The 13,146-nt window shown below is 36.4% G+C and overlaps 1 protein-coding gene across 2 annotated transcripts in view; it reads left to right on the top strand.

Annotated features, from left to right (window-relative positions):
* Nucleotides 1–6,740: 6,740 nt before the first annotated feature.
* Nucleotides 6,741–13,146, top strand: part of wdfy1 (WD repeat and FYVE domain containing 1) — a 43,447-nt gene continuing 37,041 nt past the window's right edge. The window contains exons 1-4 of one of the 2 annotated variants that reach the window (XM_083548930.1): nt 6,741–7,022; nt 9,887–9,954; nt 12,157–12,230; nt 12,338–12,392. In XM_083548930.1, coding sequence (XP_083405056.1) covers nt 6,886–7,022; nt 9,887–9,954; nt 12,157–12,230; nt 12,338–12,392 — 334 coding nt within the window. In that variant the 5' untranslated portion in view covers nt 6,741–6,885. The remainder of the gene's footprint in view (nt 7,023–9,886; nt 9,955–12,156; nt 12,231–12,337; nt 12,393–13,146) is intronic. The other variant, XM_083548929.1, reaches the window with a different exon arrangement.

Genomic DNA, 13,146 nt, shown 5'->3' with positions numbered 1-13,146 from the left:
AACATAGGCTGTTCATCCTGGGAACAGAAACTGCGAATTGAAAGATAAAGACAAACAAAAACATACAGATTCCATTTCATTCTTTCCCTACATGCAAATAATCCTTCATCATCACCACTCAAATCGAGGCCTTTATGGCCTGTCTTACCATCGTCATCAACATACATAATACAATTCCAACAACATACAAGAATCATTCCTAAAACAAAATAGTGTTCAACACTCGTAAACAAATTCTTAATCTTTTCCAAAAACCTTGTTCAGCAGTTGTTTCACGTTCTCCAAGACATCATGAGACCATTGTTTCTTGTTTGTTCAGTATGTCTATAATCAGTAATATAAGGTATACATAACAGTTTCTTCTCTGAATAATGTATTCAAAGAGAATAAAAAAGTTTGGAGTCTAGTTACATCTATGCACACATAGTTATAGAATTTAGACCTAGAGCGGGTATCAGGGTAAGCTAAACTAAACAGTCAAGTGAGTTTGATCTTCACCCCGGAGGTGGCCCCCTTTCTACTAAAAAGAAAAGATCTTTCCGTGGGCTTTCAACTGTTTCAGCCCTGAAAACTCACTTAGGCTGGCTTCTTAGGCCAACAGACCAATTAATGCATAGATTAAATGGGTGCTGTTTTGATCCTGCTTGCACGTATCCACTGTGGCTGATAATCAGTCAGAACTCCAGTTCTGGTTACAGCTAGGACAGTCGCTGGACCCAGATACTTCGGTTCACCGACCTTGATGGGGTTCAGACTTCTTATCAGGACCTGCTGATTAGGCACAAAAGGGTGTGTTGGCTTATCTGTGGGCAGAGGAAGAGTTAGTGAAACATCTACACTGATAGAATTAAATTTCTCAACCAGGGCAGAAACGTAGTCGTCCACCATCACTTCCAGGTTACCTAAGAAAGAAATGCCAGTGCGTCTCCTGACCCATGGGGTCATGAAAGGTTAGAACATAAAACTTTCAAAGGATTAGTTTTGTTAGAGATAGGGTTAGTTTTGTTAAAGATAGGGTTATTTTCATTTCTGTGAGTACTACCGGGAGAACAACAGTCCAATTTTGGCCTGTTTCAATGCAGGCTTTAGTAATACGCTTAATGGTTCTGTTTGTTCTCTCTACCACTCCAGCTGACTGTGGGTGATAGGGAATATTAAAATAACAATCAATTGCTAAACTTTTAGCCAAAAGTTGTCTTACCTTCGAAGCAAAAGGTGTGCCGTTATCACTTTCAATCACGCTACGAATACCAAACCTAGAGATGATCTCTTTTGTTAATATTTTGACAACCGTTTTAGCATTCTCTGTCACACATGCAAATGCTTCTGGCCACTTACTGAATCTGTCAACTATAACCAACAGGTATGTCACATTTCCTACAGGTGGCATATGTGTAAAATCTATGGCCACTTTGGCAGGGAGTTGAACAGCTTTTAATAAGTCGCCTATGATATTAAAATGTGCTATGGGCTTTCCATCAGCTGTTTTAAAGTCTCTTTGCTTCCATGTTTCAGCAAAATCATGCACAACACCATAAGCATACTTAGAATCAGTGTATATAATCACTACTTCACCTTTAGACAAGTGACATGATCTTGTAAGTGTGACCAATTCTGCAGCTTGTGCCGATGTGTATGGTAATGATTTAGCTTCAACTATTACATCAGGTAATCTTACAACCGCATATCCACATAAATACACACTAGAAGGTTCTAAACATAAACATCTACTTATAGACAATCCCCCTCTTCCAGGGCCGTATCTAAAAGATCGGGCCTACAAGAGGTCTCACGTTCAATTTGTCTAAGGCAATCATGTGCGCCATCAAAACCATCTAAGTCAATATCGTCTAGCAGAGCACGCAGAGCTACTACAGCTGAATGCGGCTGAGAAGAAGGCTTAATAGTTAAGTTTTCCGTTACCAAGAGTGTAGTTTCATAACCAGATCTACGTTGTGCTGTCATATGTTGTTTGTTGAGGTTGTGAACTTCCCCTTTTTCCAAGGACCTCCTCCTTGAGTTCTGTGCTGAGGCTGGAATGCACCACTTCCTGTTGCAGTGCAGAGCATAAAGGGTTAACTTAACCTGAAGCATAGCAGAAACCTCTAGCAGCATGTAAATCTCTATGGAAAAGTATCTAGATGTGACACAATTTCACTCCATAATGCCAAATGATCTAAATAAGGATTAGTCCAAAAACCAGCACAATTAAAATCTTTGGGATTTTCTTCCGGCAGTAAGCGAGAAATGTTATGACCCATCATCTTTACACAGAACAAAAAACAGACACACAACACTTAATACACAGACAATACACAAAACACATAACACTCAGACAATACAGCTGCGCAGGCACCAGGGAGATCACAGTCTTCAAACAAAAAAGGTAATCCAGTCTCTCCAATTGGATCACAAATTTTGTAAATTAGGAGAAAAAAATAAACTTTGAAGCCAAAACAAGATTGAAGTCTTTTGAAAAATTTTAAAGTCTTTTCAAAATGTCCGTTTTTCTTTAGTTCCTTTTCTCTTTTCTCACTTTTTTTTTTTTTTTTTTCTTAAAACAATTAATTTTTAATTTATCTATTTTTTTTCGGGCATATAAAAAATTATGGTGGATTCTTTTGGATACTTCAGACAATATCGCCTATATTAGACAGACCGTAAAAAACGTCTTCTAATCTTGCATCTTACATCTAAGGTGAGGAAAACCATGTCGCGACGAAATCATCCCACCAAAGGAAATTATCATTAATTAAACAATTAATGCATAACCAAGACACGAACACACATGCAGCCCTTTTGGCTGGCAAACGGGACAATCCCCGCAAACAAGGGAATACATTAAATTCTACCTTGATGCGTGATCTCCCTCTGGATATTGTCGGAAAGTATCCCACTTCTGACACCAAAACAGTTAGATTTTTATCATGCCCAAAACGAAACTTAATTCATGGAGAGATTTTCCATACAACCTGTATTTCAGATTTCAGTTTAACACCTGTGATGCTCCGTAGTGCATTTCTGATATCAGGGAAGAAGAAATACACAGCACACAGAATGTAGCAATGTTTCCTCTCTTCAGTTTATTGCAGGTGGCAGACACGTATTTATACACAGGATGATACAGTCCACGCACACACACGAACACACACATATTGGGGAGAAAGCTGACCTTAAGTGTTTCCTGTTTAGACAAGAGGATATACCAGTCAGAGATTTATGAGCCCAGATAAGACTCTCTGTTTACCTTACAGACTAACATCCTATAGACACTGAACGGACAAAGGAATGTGTGTGAGATAGTGTGAAAACAGTTTTAACACTAACATATTTGTTGAAATGTGATTATTTGATTTTATTATTCGATTCTTATTATTAGGGTAATATTAATCTTTGCCATGTATGTGTGTGTGTGTGTGTGTGTGTGTGTGTGTATATATATGTATATATATATATATATATATATATATATATATATATATATATATATATATATATATATATATATATATGTATATGTATGTATATGTATGTGTATTTGTATGTATATGTATATGAACACCCTATTTTGCAAGTTCTCCCACTTAGAAATCATGGAGGGGTCTGAAATTGTCATCGTAGGTGCATGTCCACTGTGAGAGACATAATCTAAAAAAAAAATCCAGAAATTACAATGTATGATTTTTTAACTATTTATTTGTATGATACAGCTGCAAATAAGTATTTGAACACCTGAGAAAGTCAATGTTAATATTTGGTGCAGTAGCCTTTGTTTGCAATTACAGAGGTCAAACGTTTCCTGTAGTTTTTCACCAGGTTTGCACACACTGCAGGAGGGATTTTGGCCCACTCCTCCACACAGATCTTCTCTAGATCAGTCAGGTTTCTGGCCTGTTGCTGAGAAACACGGACTTTGAGCTCCCTCCAAAGATTCTCTATTGGGTTTAGGTCTGGAGACTGGCTAGGCCATGCCAGAACAGTAAAAAGTAACGCGTTACCGCCCAACACTGTGTGCGCATATATATATATACATACACACACACATACATACATATATATATATATATACACACATACATACATACATACATATATATATATATACACACATACATATATATATATATATATATATACATACATACATACATACAAACACACACACATTGTGTGTATATATATGCGCACACAGTGTTGGGCGGTAACGCGTTACTTTTAAAAATAAAGTAACTCCGTTACCGTATGGTGCGTTACCCGTTACTTTTATAAATGAATTAATTTCGGCTAAAGTGTAGCCTACAGCCTAACCTGCTTACAGCAGCGTCGCATTGTAGGATTGGTGGATGAACCACTGTAAACAAGAAGAAGACTCCGTTTATTTAGGTCTGTGCGGCAGTAATGGCGAGTCGAGACGAGAGCAAGACGAGTTTCTCAAAGTGGAAATAGGCTAATTATTTCACTTTAGTTGAGTATAAAGACAAAAACTTTTAAGTCAAATGTACGTTGTGTACATTAAGGTCCAGGTCGAGGTCCTGAAAAATAAACTCTTTTCATAAGGCAGGACATACTGTATGTTTTCTCCATAAAGTTGTGCTGTTTGCTGTAGCATTACATTTGTTTCAGTACTGATCATGTTCATTCCTTGATGTTGGTCTTGCATTGAATAACTGATGCATTGTTAGCTTTTTTTCAGTTTCAAAGAAAAAGGAAATATAAAAAAATAAGGCTTTTGTATTATTATTTGTTTTGTATTATTATTTTTTAAATGCTTATAGTTTTATTAGTATTATTGAAATAAGTAAAAATAAATTAGAGTTTTGGAAAATAAATATTTCCATATTTTGTACTGTACACATTCTTGTTGAAAAAAATTTAAATACCTGTAGATTCATTGAATAAACTAATCAATAAAACCGGATTATTTGTTTTGGTTGAAGGCAACAATATACATTTTAGAATAATTGAACTTAATTAACTTAATATATTAAAACTAAATTAAGAATGTTAAGCTGATTTAACTAAACAACATTACATTAACTTAAGTTTACTGAAATTAATATTGTTAATTAAATGCAACATAACTGAGTTACGTGGAACCTGTTGACATAAGAAAGGTAAGTAAGTCCAACATTCAATTTTTTTCAGTGTACATACCCCTCAGCCTTGCCACAGTCAAGATGATACACTCATAATTTGTAATTAGATCAACAAGTTTCTCCTTTCATTTTGAACACGACTGTCTTCAAGCTCAAATCAATGTATGCAAGCCCTAGATTTGTTAACTTGTCACTACACTCACAGCCTCCTACAGGTACACCGATATCATACAAACTGCCAGCGCTTGCATTATCAAAAAACTCTTTTTTTGATACCAAAAAATTTTTGGTATGTTGTCCGATAGCATATGGTAACACTACCTATGAGACACACAAATCAGGGTCAAAAGCTCCCAATGCCAAACAGTGATTGGTCTTGAAGAAGAGTTAAGGACCTTAACAGGTACCCATCCATCAGCCCATAATGTTACTACTGAAAGACCAATCAGAATATTCTAAGGTCTTGAGCAGACTCTGCAAGGATCTGCAATGATAGCACTACCTGCTGACAAATCTTTTAGATTAGGAAATTTTGTCCAGACAAAATTCTCCTGTAAAGGTTCAAGTGTTACTGAATTCTTTAGTTTCCATTTCCATTCCACTTGTAAATATTACGTTGGAGGTCCTTTTCTCTATTACACCTCCCTGATGTTTCAGCTCTTTGATTAGATATTTTATAACGTTACTGACCTCAATGTGGCTGCGGTGGGTTTGTTTTTGACCCACTGCAGCCAATCAGTACTATATCAAATGAAATCACAGAATTCAAGACCACACCAGCATTCCGTAATTTGGATACAGTCACAGGACTGCATCCATAGAACCACAATCAGTCAGTCTGACCTCACACAGCAGAATGCAATGACTCTAGATCAACATTGTAAATATATATATATATTGGTACCTTCGACATGGATACTTAGAAGCTAGATTACAGCACCAATGTAGCTGGTCTCTTCTTCTCCTGCATTGTGTTAATGAAACCCGTGCTCCAAGTAGTTTTCCTCTGATTTATTCACTGAGAATACAGTGATATAGTGAGTAACATCTCTCCAGCATATTCAGCAGTCCTCATGCTGGACTGCAGGCCTTACAACACATAAACTAATAAGTGTACCCAGCTCAGAGAATCAGCCAGCTAATAAAAAATTGTTTAACCATTTCATTATTAGCAAGTGGAGATGCTTACAATTTATAACTCTGTTACATACATGTTAGTGTTAAGACGGTTCTCACACTGCTTCGCACACATTCCTTTGTCTATTTAGTGTCTATAGAATATTTACGATGTTAGTATGTAAGGTATACAGGGAGTCTTTATCTGGTCTCACAAATCTCCGGCTAGTATATCCTCTTGTCTAAACAGGAAACAACTTTAGGTCAGCTTTCTCTCCAATGTGTGTATATATACGTGTCTGCTGCCTGCAATAAACCAAAGAAGAACATTTGCTGTGTGATTCTTCCCTGAATTCAAGAATTAGGTTTTGTTTGGGCATGATAAAAATCTAACAATACGATAACTTTTGGTTTACAGAATTTAAGATAAAAAAAAAAAAATTGTAACCTCCACGCGTGCTCCACACACCAATCCAGTTGGTGGCGGTAATGCACTATAAAGCTGGTTCAAGAACCGTCAAGAAGAAGAAGAAGAAGAAGAAGAAGAAGAATCAAAAGAATCAAACCAAAACAAACCAACAATAAAAAAAAACAACAAAAAAAAAGTAGCAGCAGCGATCAGCTGTCTGCTTGAATACCTACAGGGAGGGGAGATCAAAATACGAATTCACCTATGGCGGCCGAAATTCATTCAAGGCAACAGAGCTTCAGGCCTGTCCTCCTGAACAAAATCGAAGGGCACCAAGATTCAGTAACTGCCGCAGTCTTAATTCAGAAAGAGGACGGAGTCATCACGGTCAGTGAAGACAGGTACAATAAGACTGCTTCTTCTCTGATATTAGTGGTATGAGTCTGTTAGTCAGTTGAGTTAGCACGCTTGACTGCATAAACGCGGATCCAGCTACATTTGTGTTTATTAAAGCGGCCCTGAAATTGTTGTTGTTGTTGTTGTTGTTGTTGTTGTTGTTGTTATTATTATTATTATTATAATAATAATAATAATAATAATAATAATAATAATAATAATAATAATAGGTCCCCTGGTGGTCTAGTGGTTAAGATGCAGCGCTCCCACCGCTGCGACCCGGGTTCGATTCCCGGTCAGGGAACCATCCCCAGCCACTCTTAGTGCCGGTCCCAAACCCGGATAAATTGGGGAGGGTTGCGTTAGGAAGGGCATCCAGTGTAAAACATGTGCCAAATCAAACGTGCGGAGGATCCGCTGTGGCGACCCCTAACGGGAGAAGCCGAAAAGAAAGTTTTTATTATTATTATTATTATACAGAATTAAGCCTTAGTAAATGCCGTAAATGTTTGCTAGTATTTTGTTTAGATGTGTTGTTATATACAGTATGTATTTCTTTATATCTTTATATCCTTATAAGTTGGTGGGCCAGTGGCTGGGAGATTAACCTGTTAGCCTTCGCTTCGGGACTCACAGCTGAAAATGCCCTACCTAACTTTAAATGTTAACAGTTCCTGACAAAAATGTGCTACATACACAATTAAAAAAGTGTTATAGAAAGTTATAGGTGATGAAGTACCATGAATATAAATTTCCTGAATTATTTTTTTCATAATTTATAAATACATGCAATCAGTCCTGGAGCAATCCAGAAAAGTAATGGGACTCATGTCACATGTCTGATGAGAGATATTAAATGAAGATATCATGAAAATTAATATTTGAGACTATGTCTGGTTCACCCCTTTCTGGTTCACTTTAAATTTAAATGTTAACAGTTCTTGTTAAAAATGTGCTACATACACAATTTAGATATCTTTGGAAAGAAGACACTTTGAGCTTTACACTCATCAACGTTGATATTGCTCTAACATATATTAAGTTATAGATAATGAAGTGCCATGGATATTCGTTTCCTGCATTGAACATTTATATATATTTCATATATAAAAACAAGAAATCAGTCCTGGACCAATCCAGAAAAGTACTGGGTTGAAAGCGACATGTCTCATGAGTTTCTGTTTTAAATCATGAGATTCCTACAAACATTTATCTGGGACTATGTCTGATCATTTTCTCCCTTCCCCTGTTTGAGAGTCACCTGCTAAACTCAGGTGACCATTCATACTCAATACAGTCTGCATATTTATTAATGACTGACCATTAAAGGCTTTTATTTATACATGTTTGGATATTGATATTGAGTTGGCATTCATATTGATGGCCAGGTAGCCAGACAAGCTATTGTTTTATATTCATATTTGTCCATTCATATTGGTGTCTGGCCATTCCAATCCCAACAATTCACTCACACACGCACGCGCGCACACACACACACACACTTACTTTTCAAGAATTTTTTTATAAAACAAATGGGCAATAAAACATAACACCATATAAAACTGTAAATAGATATATTTTAGCTTACAGATGTAAAATAGGCTCAGATTTTCCATCTCCGTGCAGATGGTCTCTGTTGTTACTCCGCACCAAGAATGTTTATCACTGCTTTGTGCAAATCTCAGATAAAACAACTTTTTTGACTGTCCATTTTTTTGGTTTGTTTTCTCTTTTTCTTGTAAACAAAGCCCAGTTAGCACAAGCTAAAAACAGCTGTTTGTGCCGAACTGAGAGCTGCATCACTTCCTGGGGCGTCACAGCACGTGCTGCTTCGACCACTAAGAGTTTGTAAAGAGTAATAAAACTAAGACTCTCACACGTGGAGAAAAGTTCTATAATGGTACTGGCTTGAAGTAAAAGGTTTGAAATGATAGGTGATGCATAATAAAAACGTCACCACAGCTGCAGACTGAGTGAATACTCAAGCCCGAGATTCTGCCCTTTTTACTGTTTTTTTTTTTTGTTTTGTTTTTTTAGTGTGTGGTCTCATTTGTTTTGTAACTATATACTACCAGCCATATTTGTTTTCTTACCAGCAAGATGTCGTTTTTTTTTTTTTTATGCGAAAGTTATTACGAAACATATACACACAAACACCAACCGAAATTCTGTTACATCAACAAAAGAATAACGATCTAAATTTCAACACTATTGTTTGGTTGGAGCAAATGCTTTACGGCATGTTGTTCGGTGGACCCTTATCTTTCCAAATAAACCGGGATTAGCAGCAGTGGATGTGTTTGTGACTCTTTATTACAATAATAATTTAAGTAGTGCATTTTTATTTTTTTTAATGCATGTTGTTGTTGTGTACTGCTTACACAAATTCAGCAAATGGATTCGTTATACGTTTTTCATTGGAAAAACTGACCTGAAATTGCTGCTTGAGGCTTAGACCTTTATATTGATGTATAGTTAGTCATGGTTACTCTTCTCCCTTTTTATTTAATCTATTGCTAAACATTAACACCTGAGCACAATGGGATATCGTCGTGCTGGCGCGGCACTGACGACTAAGAGGTAAAGTATTTATTGGCCAGGAAAAAAAGGTAGTAGTTCCAAACTGTGGGTTAGGAACAAAAAGCTTGAAACTTTAATTAATTTCCACATACCAAAGCTCTTGTTATATTTACAAGATTAGGAATTAACTCATTTATAACAACACACTGTTATTCAGCTAATACTTTAGCACCACTCAATCAGTATTTATTTGCTATTTATTTGGTAAAAAACATTTTAAGTGTTTTAAGTATTTATGTGCCAATACAATTTTGCAATTCTGAAATGGCATTTTTAATTCTTGTTTTAGGTCTATTCGAGTATGGCTGAAGAGAGACAGTGGACAATACTGGCCCAGCATTTATCATTCTATGTCCTGTGAGTTCAAAGCATACATAAACATGCTGACCTCTGCATTCAGCATGAAAGTGAACTCTCTACCTCTATGAAAATAATTTTTTTTCCAAGTAGCTTTGTATGCTTTTTCTTTTCCAAAGAAATAATTTGCATACATTGTGTCTTTACACTTGGGCTGAAAAAAAAAAAGATTCCTTGAGTAATTTGAATACAAAAAATTATAGAGGCTAATTATTTCCCTCAATGCTTCGTTTAGTCTATTTAACTACACACTTAGCACCTTGTTTCCCATTGGACCATTATTACTGTCACACCACCCACTAAACTCTGGAGCGCTTTGGACAGGTAAACACAGGAGGCGCTGCAGCATGAAAAATGTACGAACGAGGAAAAAACAGTGAGGGGTGAGAAGATTCATATGGAAGCCTGCCACATTAAAAAAAAGTTTGCCTAATTCCAACTTTATTTCTCGCAATCCCTCCTTTTCTTTTAGCCAATCGGGCAGCATCAACCCCTCTGTAGTGCCAGAAAGCTTTACACATTAAAAATTAAATGGGCTACCATCAATAGAATTGCATGGATCAAACTAAGCCTTCGATCCCTGAAGAGAACTCTGTCTAACAATCAGCTCTGGAGGAGACTGAACAAGATGAAGCAGAGGAGCCTCGTTCATACACCAACAGCTTCAAACTTCAGGCCAACAACATGGTTAGTGATGGATACACCATAAATGTTGGACGTTGACGAGAAGTAAAGTCTGAATTGCGAGGAATGAAGTCAGAATTGGGAGAAAAAATTGAGGGGAAAAAAGTCTGCATTAAGCAAACTTTCTTTTTTAATGTGGCAGAAATGGGCTTCCATAGGTTTCCACGAAGTTTCCAATGTTTGGGTTCATTTCATTCTAAACTAAACACCATATAGTCTGTTTGCTTGTGTTTTTTTTATTTGTATTTGCATTTGCATTTTGATTTAATATGGCAATTAAATTCAGTAAATGGGTTTATTTTTTAGAGATCCGTCTTATTTTCTCTCTCTTATTTATACTCTAAAATTAAAATATAAATTTGTGGATCGATCAAAATTTTTGCTTTCTTTGCATATATATGTCAAAAAACCTGCCAACTGGGTTGTCTTTAGCTGAACACGAAATAACACCTGATCACCTATATCTTGCTTTTAATATGTGTATCAATATGTGCATATCTATGCAATTTCTTCCCAAACAGCCAATGAAATACTCTTATTTATAGTTTACTTACAATCCATTATATTTTTAAAATATGGCACACTACAAGAGAATGATTCAGTCTGCCTCCACTGTTCTTGACAGATGACATTGTATGTTTTGGATATCATTATTATTATTATTATTCATTTTAATATGCTGTCCTTTTCATCAATTTGTTTAAGGTTTTTCTTCATTAAAAAAAAATCTGTAGATCATGTAGGCTTTCTGATTTTTACTGCTAACAAGGGGTTTGCATCTTTGGTTTAATGTCTGGTTGTTAGAGCACCAGTGGTTTATTTTTTTTCCAACATGTTCCTTTACCATTTTAACAACAACTGCAGTGTTTAGAGGCAACAGCTAGGGCTCAAACCAATGTTAGACTTTTAGATCTATGAATTGTTTAAACAATTAGTCTACCACTGCACACCTGGGCAGCACTTGTTGATCACATGTTCCAAGTTTTAATCACTTGAAAGAAGATTTATATTACCGTAATTTCCAGACTATTAAACGCACCCAAATATAAGCCGCACCCACTGAATTTTACAAATTTTTTTTATTGTAAACATTTTGAACGCTTCATTGTTTAAGCCGCAGGGTCAAAGCGTGGGAAAAAAGTAGCGGCTTATAGTCTGGAAAATACGGTACTGTCCTCGTGTGTAGTGAAAACACACAAAACTGGTATTGCCATTCCAGTACTTTCAGGGGGCTCTGTATATTTCTATTTAAGGAAACTGTATCTATATAACAAGGAAAAACATTTTTTAGGCTTCCTACTACATTTGCTCCTGTCTAGGAGATGAGGTAGCATGTTAAAATGTATTTAAAATCCCTTGTTTTGTGCTGCTCTGTTCGTGGTTTTGCCTTGCTTGAATAAAGGTCTGGTCAGTTGCCTGGTACCCATTTTCTGTTTTCTCAGCAAATTAAACATCTGACTTATTGACTTATACTTTTTTCTATCCTTGTTTTGATTTAATTATTTTGCCTCCCTCCAGCTCCATGTTCATGCATGGCATACCATCAAGAAAGCAGGCGGATCTTTATAGGACAGGACAATGGATCAATTGTGGTAAAATAGTCTCTGGTCAAGTCTACCAGTCAGTTAAGATAAGGACATTGTCCTACAAAATTCATTGTGGAATTCTGACTATTTATTTATTTATTTTTGCTATGCAGGAGTTTCTTATTTCTGAAGATTTCAACAAGATGAACAATGTAAAAACCTATCCAGGTAACATAACATGTACACACACACACACACACACACACATATATACATATATATATATATAATGATAGCGTGTTCCAGTTCCTGTCAATATCCAGCAACTTCGCACAGACATTGAAGAGGAGTGTATCAACACCCCACAATCAACAACCTGATCAACGCTACGCTAAGGAGATATGTGGCAAATATGTTATGTTACCTGCATTTGCCACATATCTCCTTAGCATAGCGTTGATCAGGTTGTTGATTGTGGGGTGTTGATCCACTCCTCTTTAATGTCTGTGCGAAGTTGCTGGATATTGACAGGAACTGGAACATGCTATCATATACGGCGATGAGGATGTCGAGCATGCAGATGAGCTTCCCATTAGCCTTTTATTGTGGCCAGCCTAAAACACACCTGTGCAATAATCATGATGTCTAATCAGCATCTTGATATGCCACACCTGAGAGGTGGATGGATTATCTCGGCAAAGGAGAAGTGCTCACTAACACAGATTTAGACAGATTTGTGAACAGTATTTGAGAGACATAGGCCTTTTTGTGTATATAGAAAAGGTCTTAGAACTTTGAGTTCAGCTCATAAAAAATTGGGGCAAAAACAAAAGTGTTGCGTTAATCATTTTGTTCAGTGTATATAGCAGGCTACCAAAAAGTCAAAGGTTTAGCACAGCAAATAAACAAAATAACTCTTCTTTTTATGTAATTAAAAGAGGCTTCTGAGGGTTCTCCTCTGTAGTTCATGGAAAATTTTAAG

Source organism: Silurus aristotelis (genome assembly GCF_946808225.1).
Source record: "Silurus aristotelis genome assembly, chromosome: 8".
NCBI lineage: Eukaryota > Metazoa > Chordata > Actinopteri > Siluriformes > Siluridae > Silurus > Silurus aristotelis.
The sequence above is the reverse complement of the archived record's forward strand: the minus strand, read 5'-3'. Positions and strand labels throughout refer to the sequence as shown.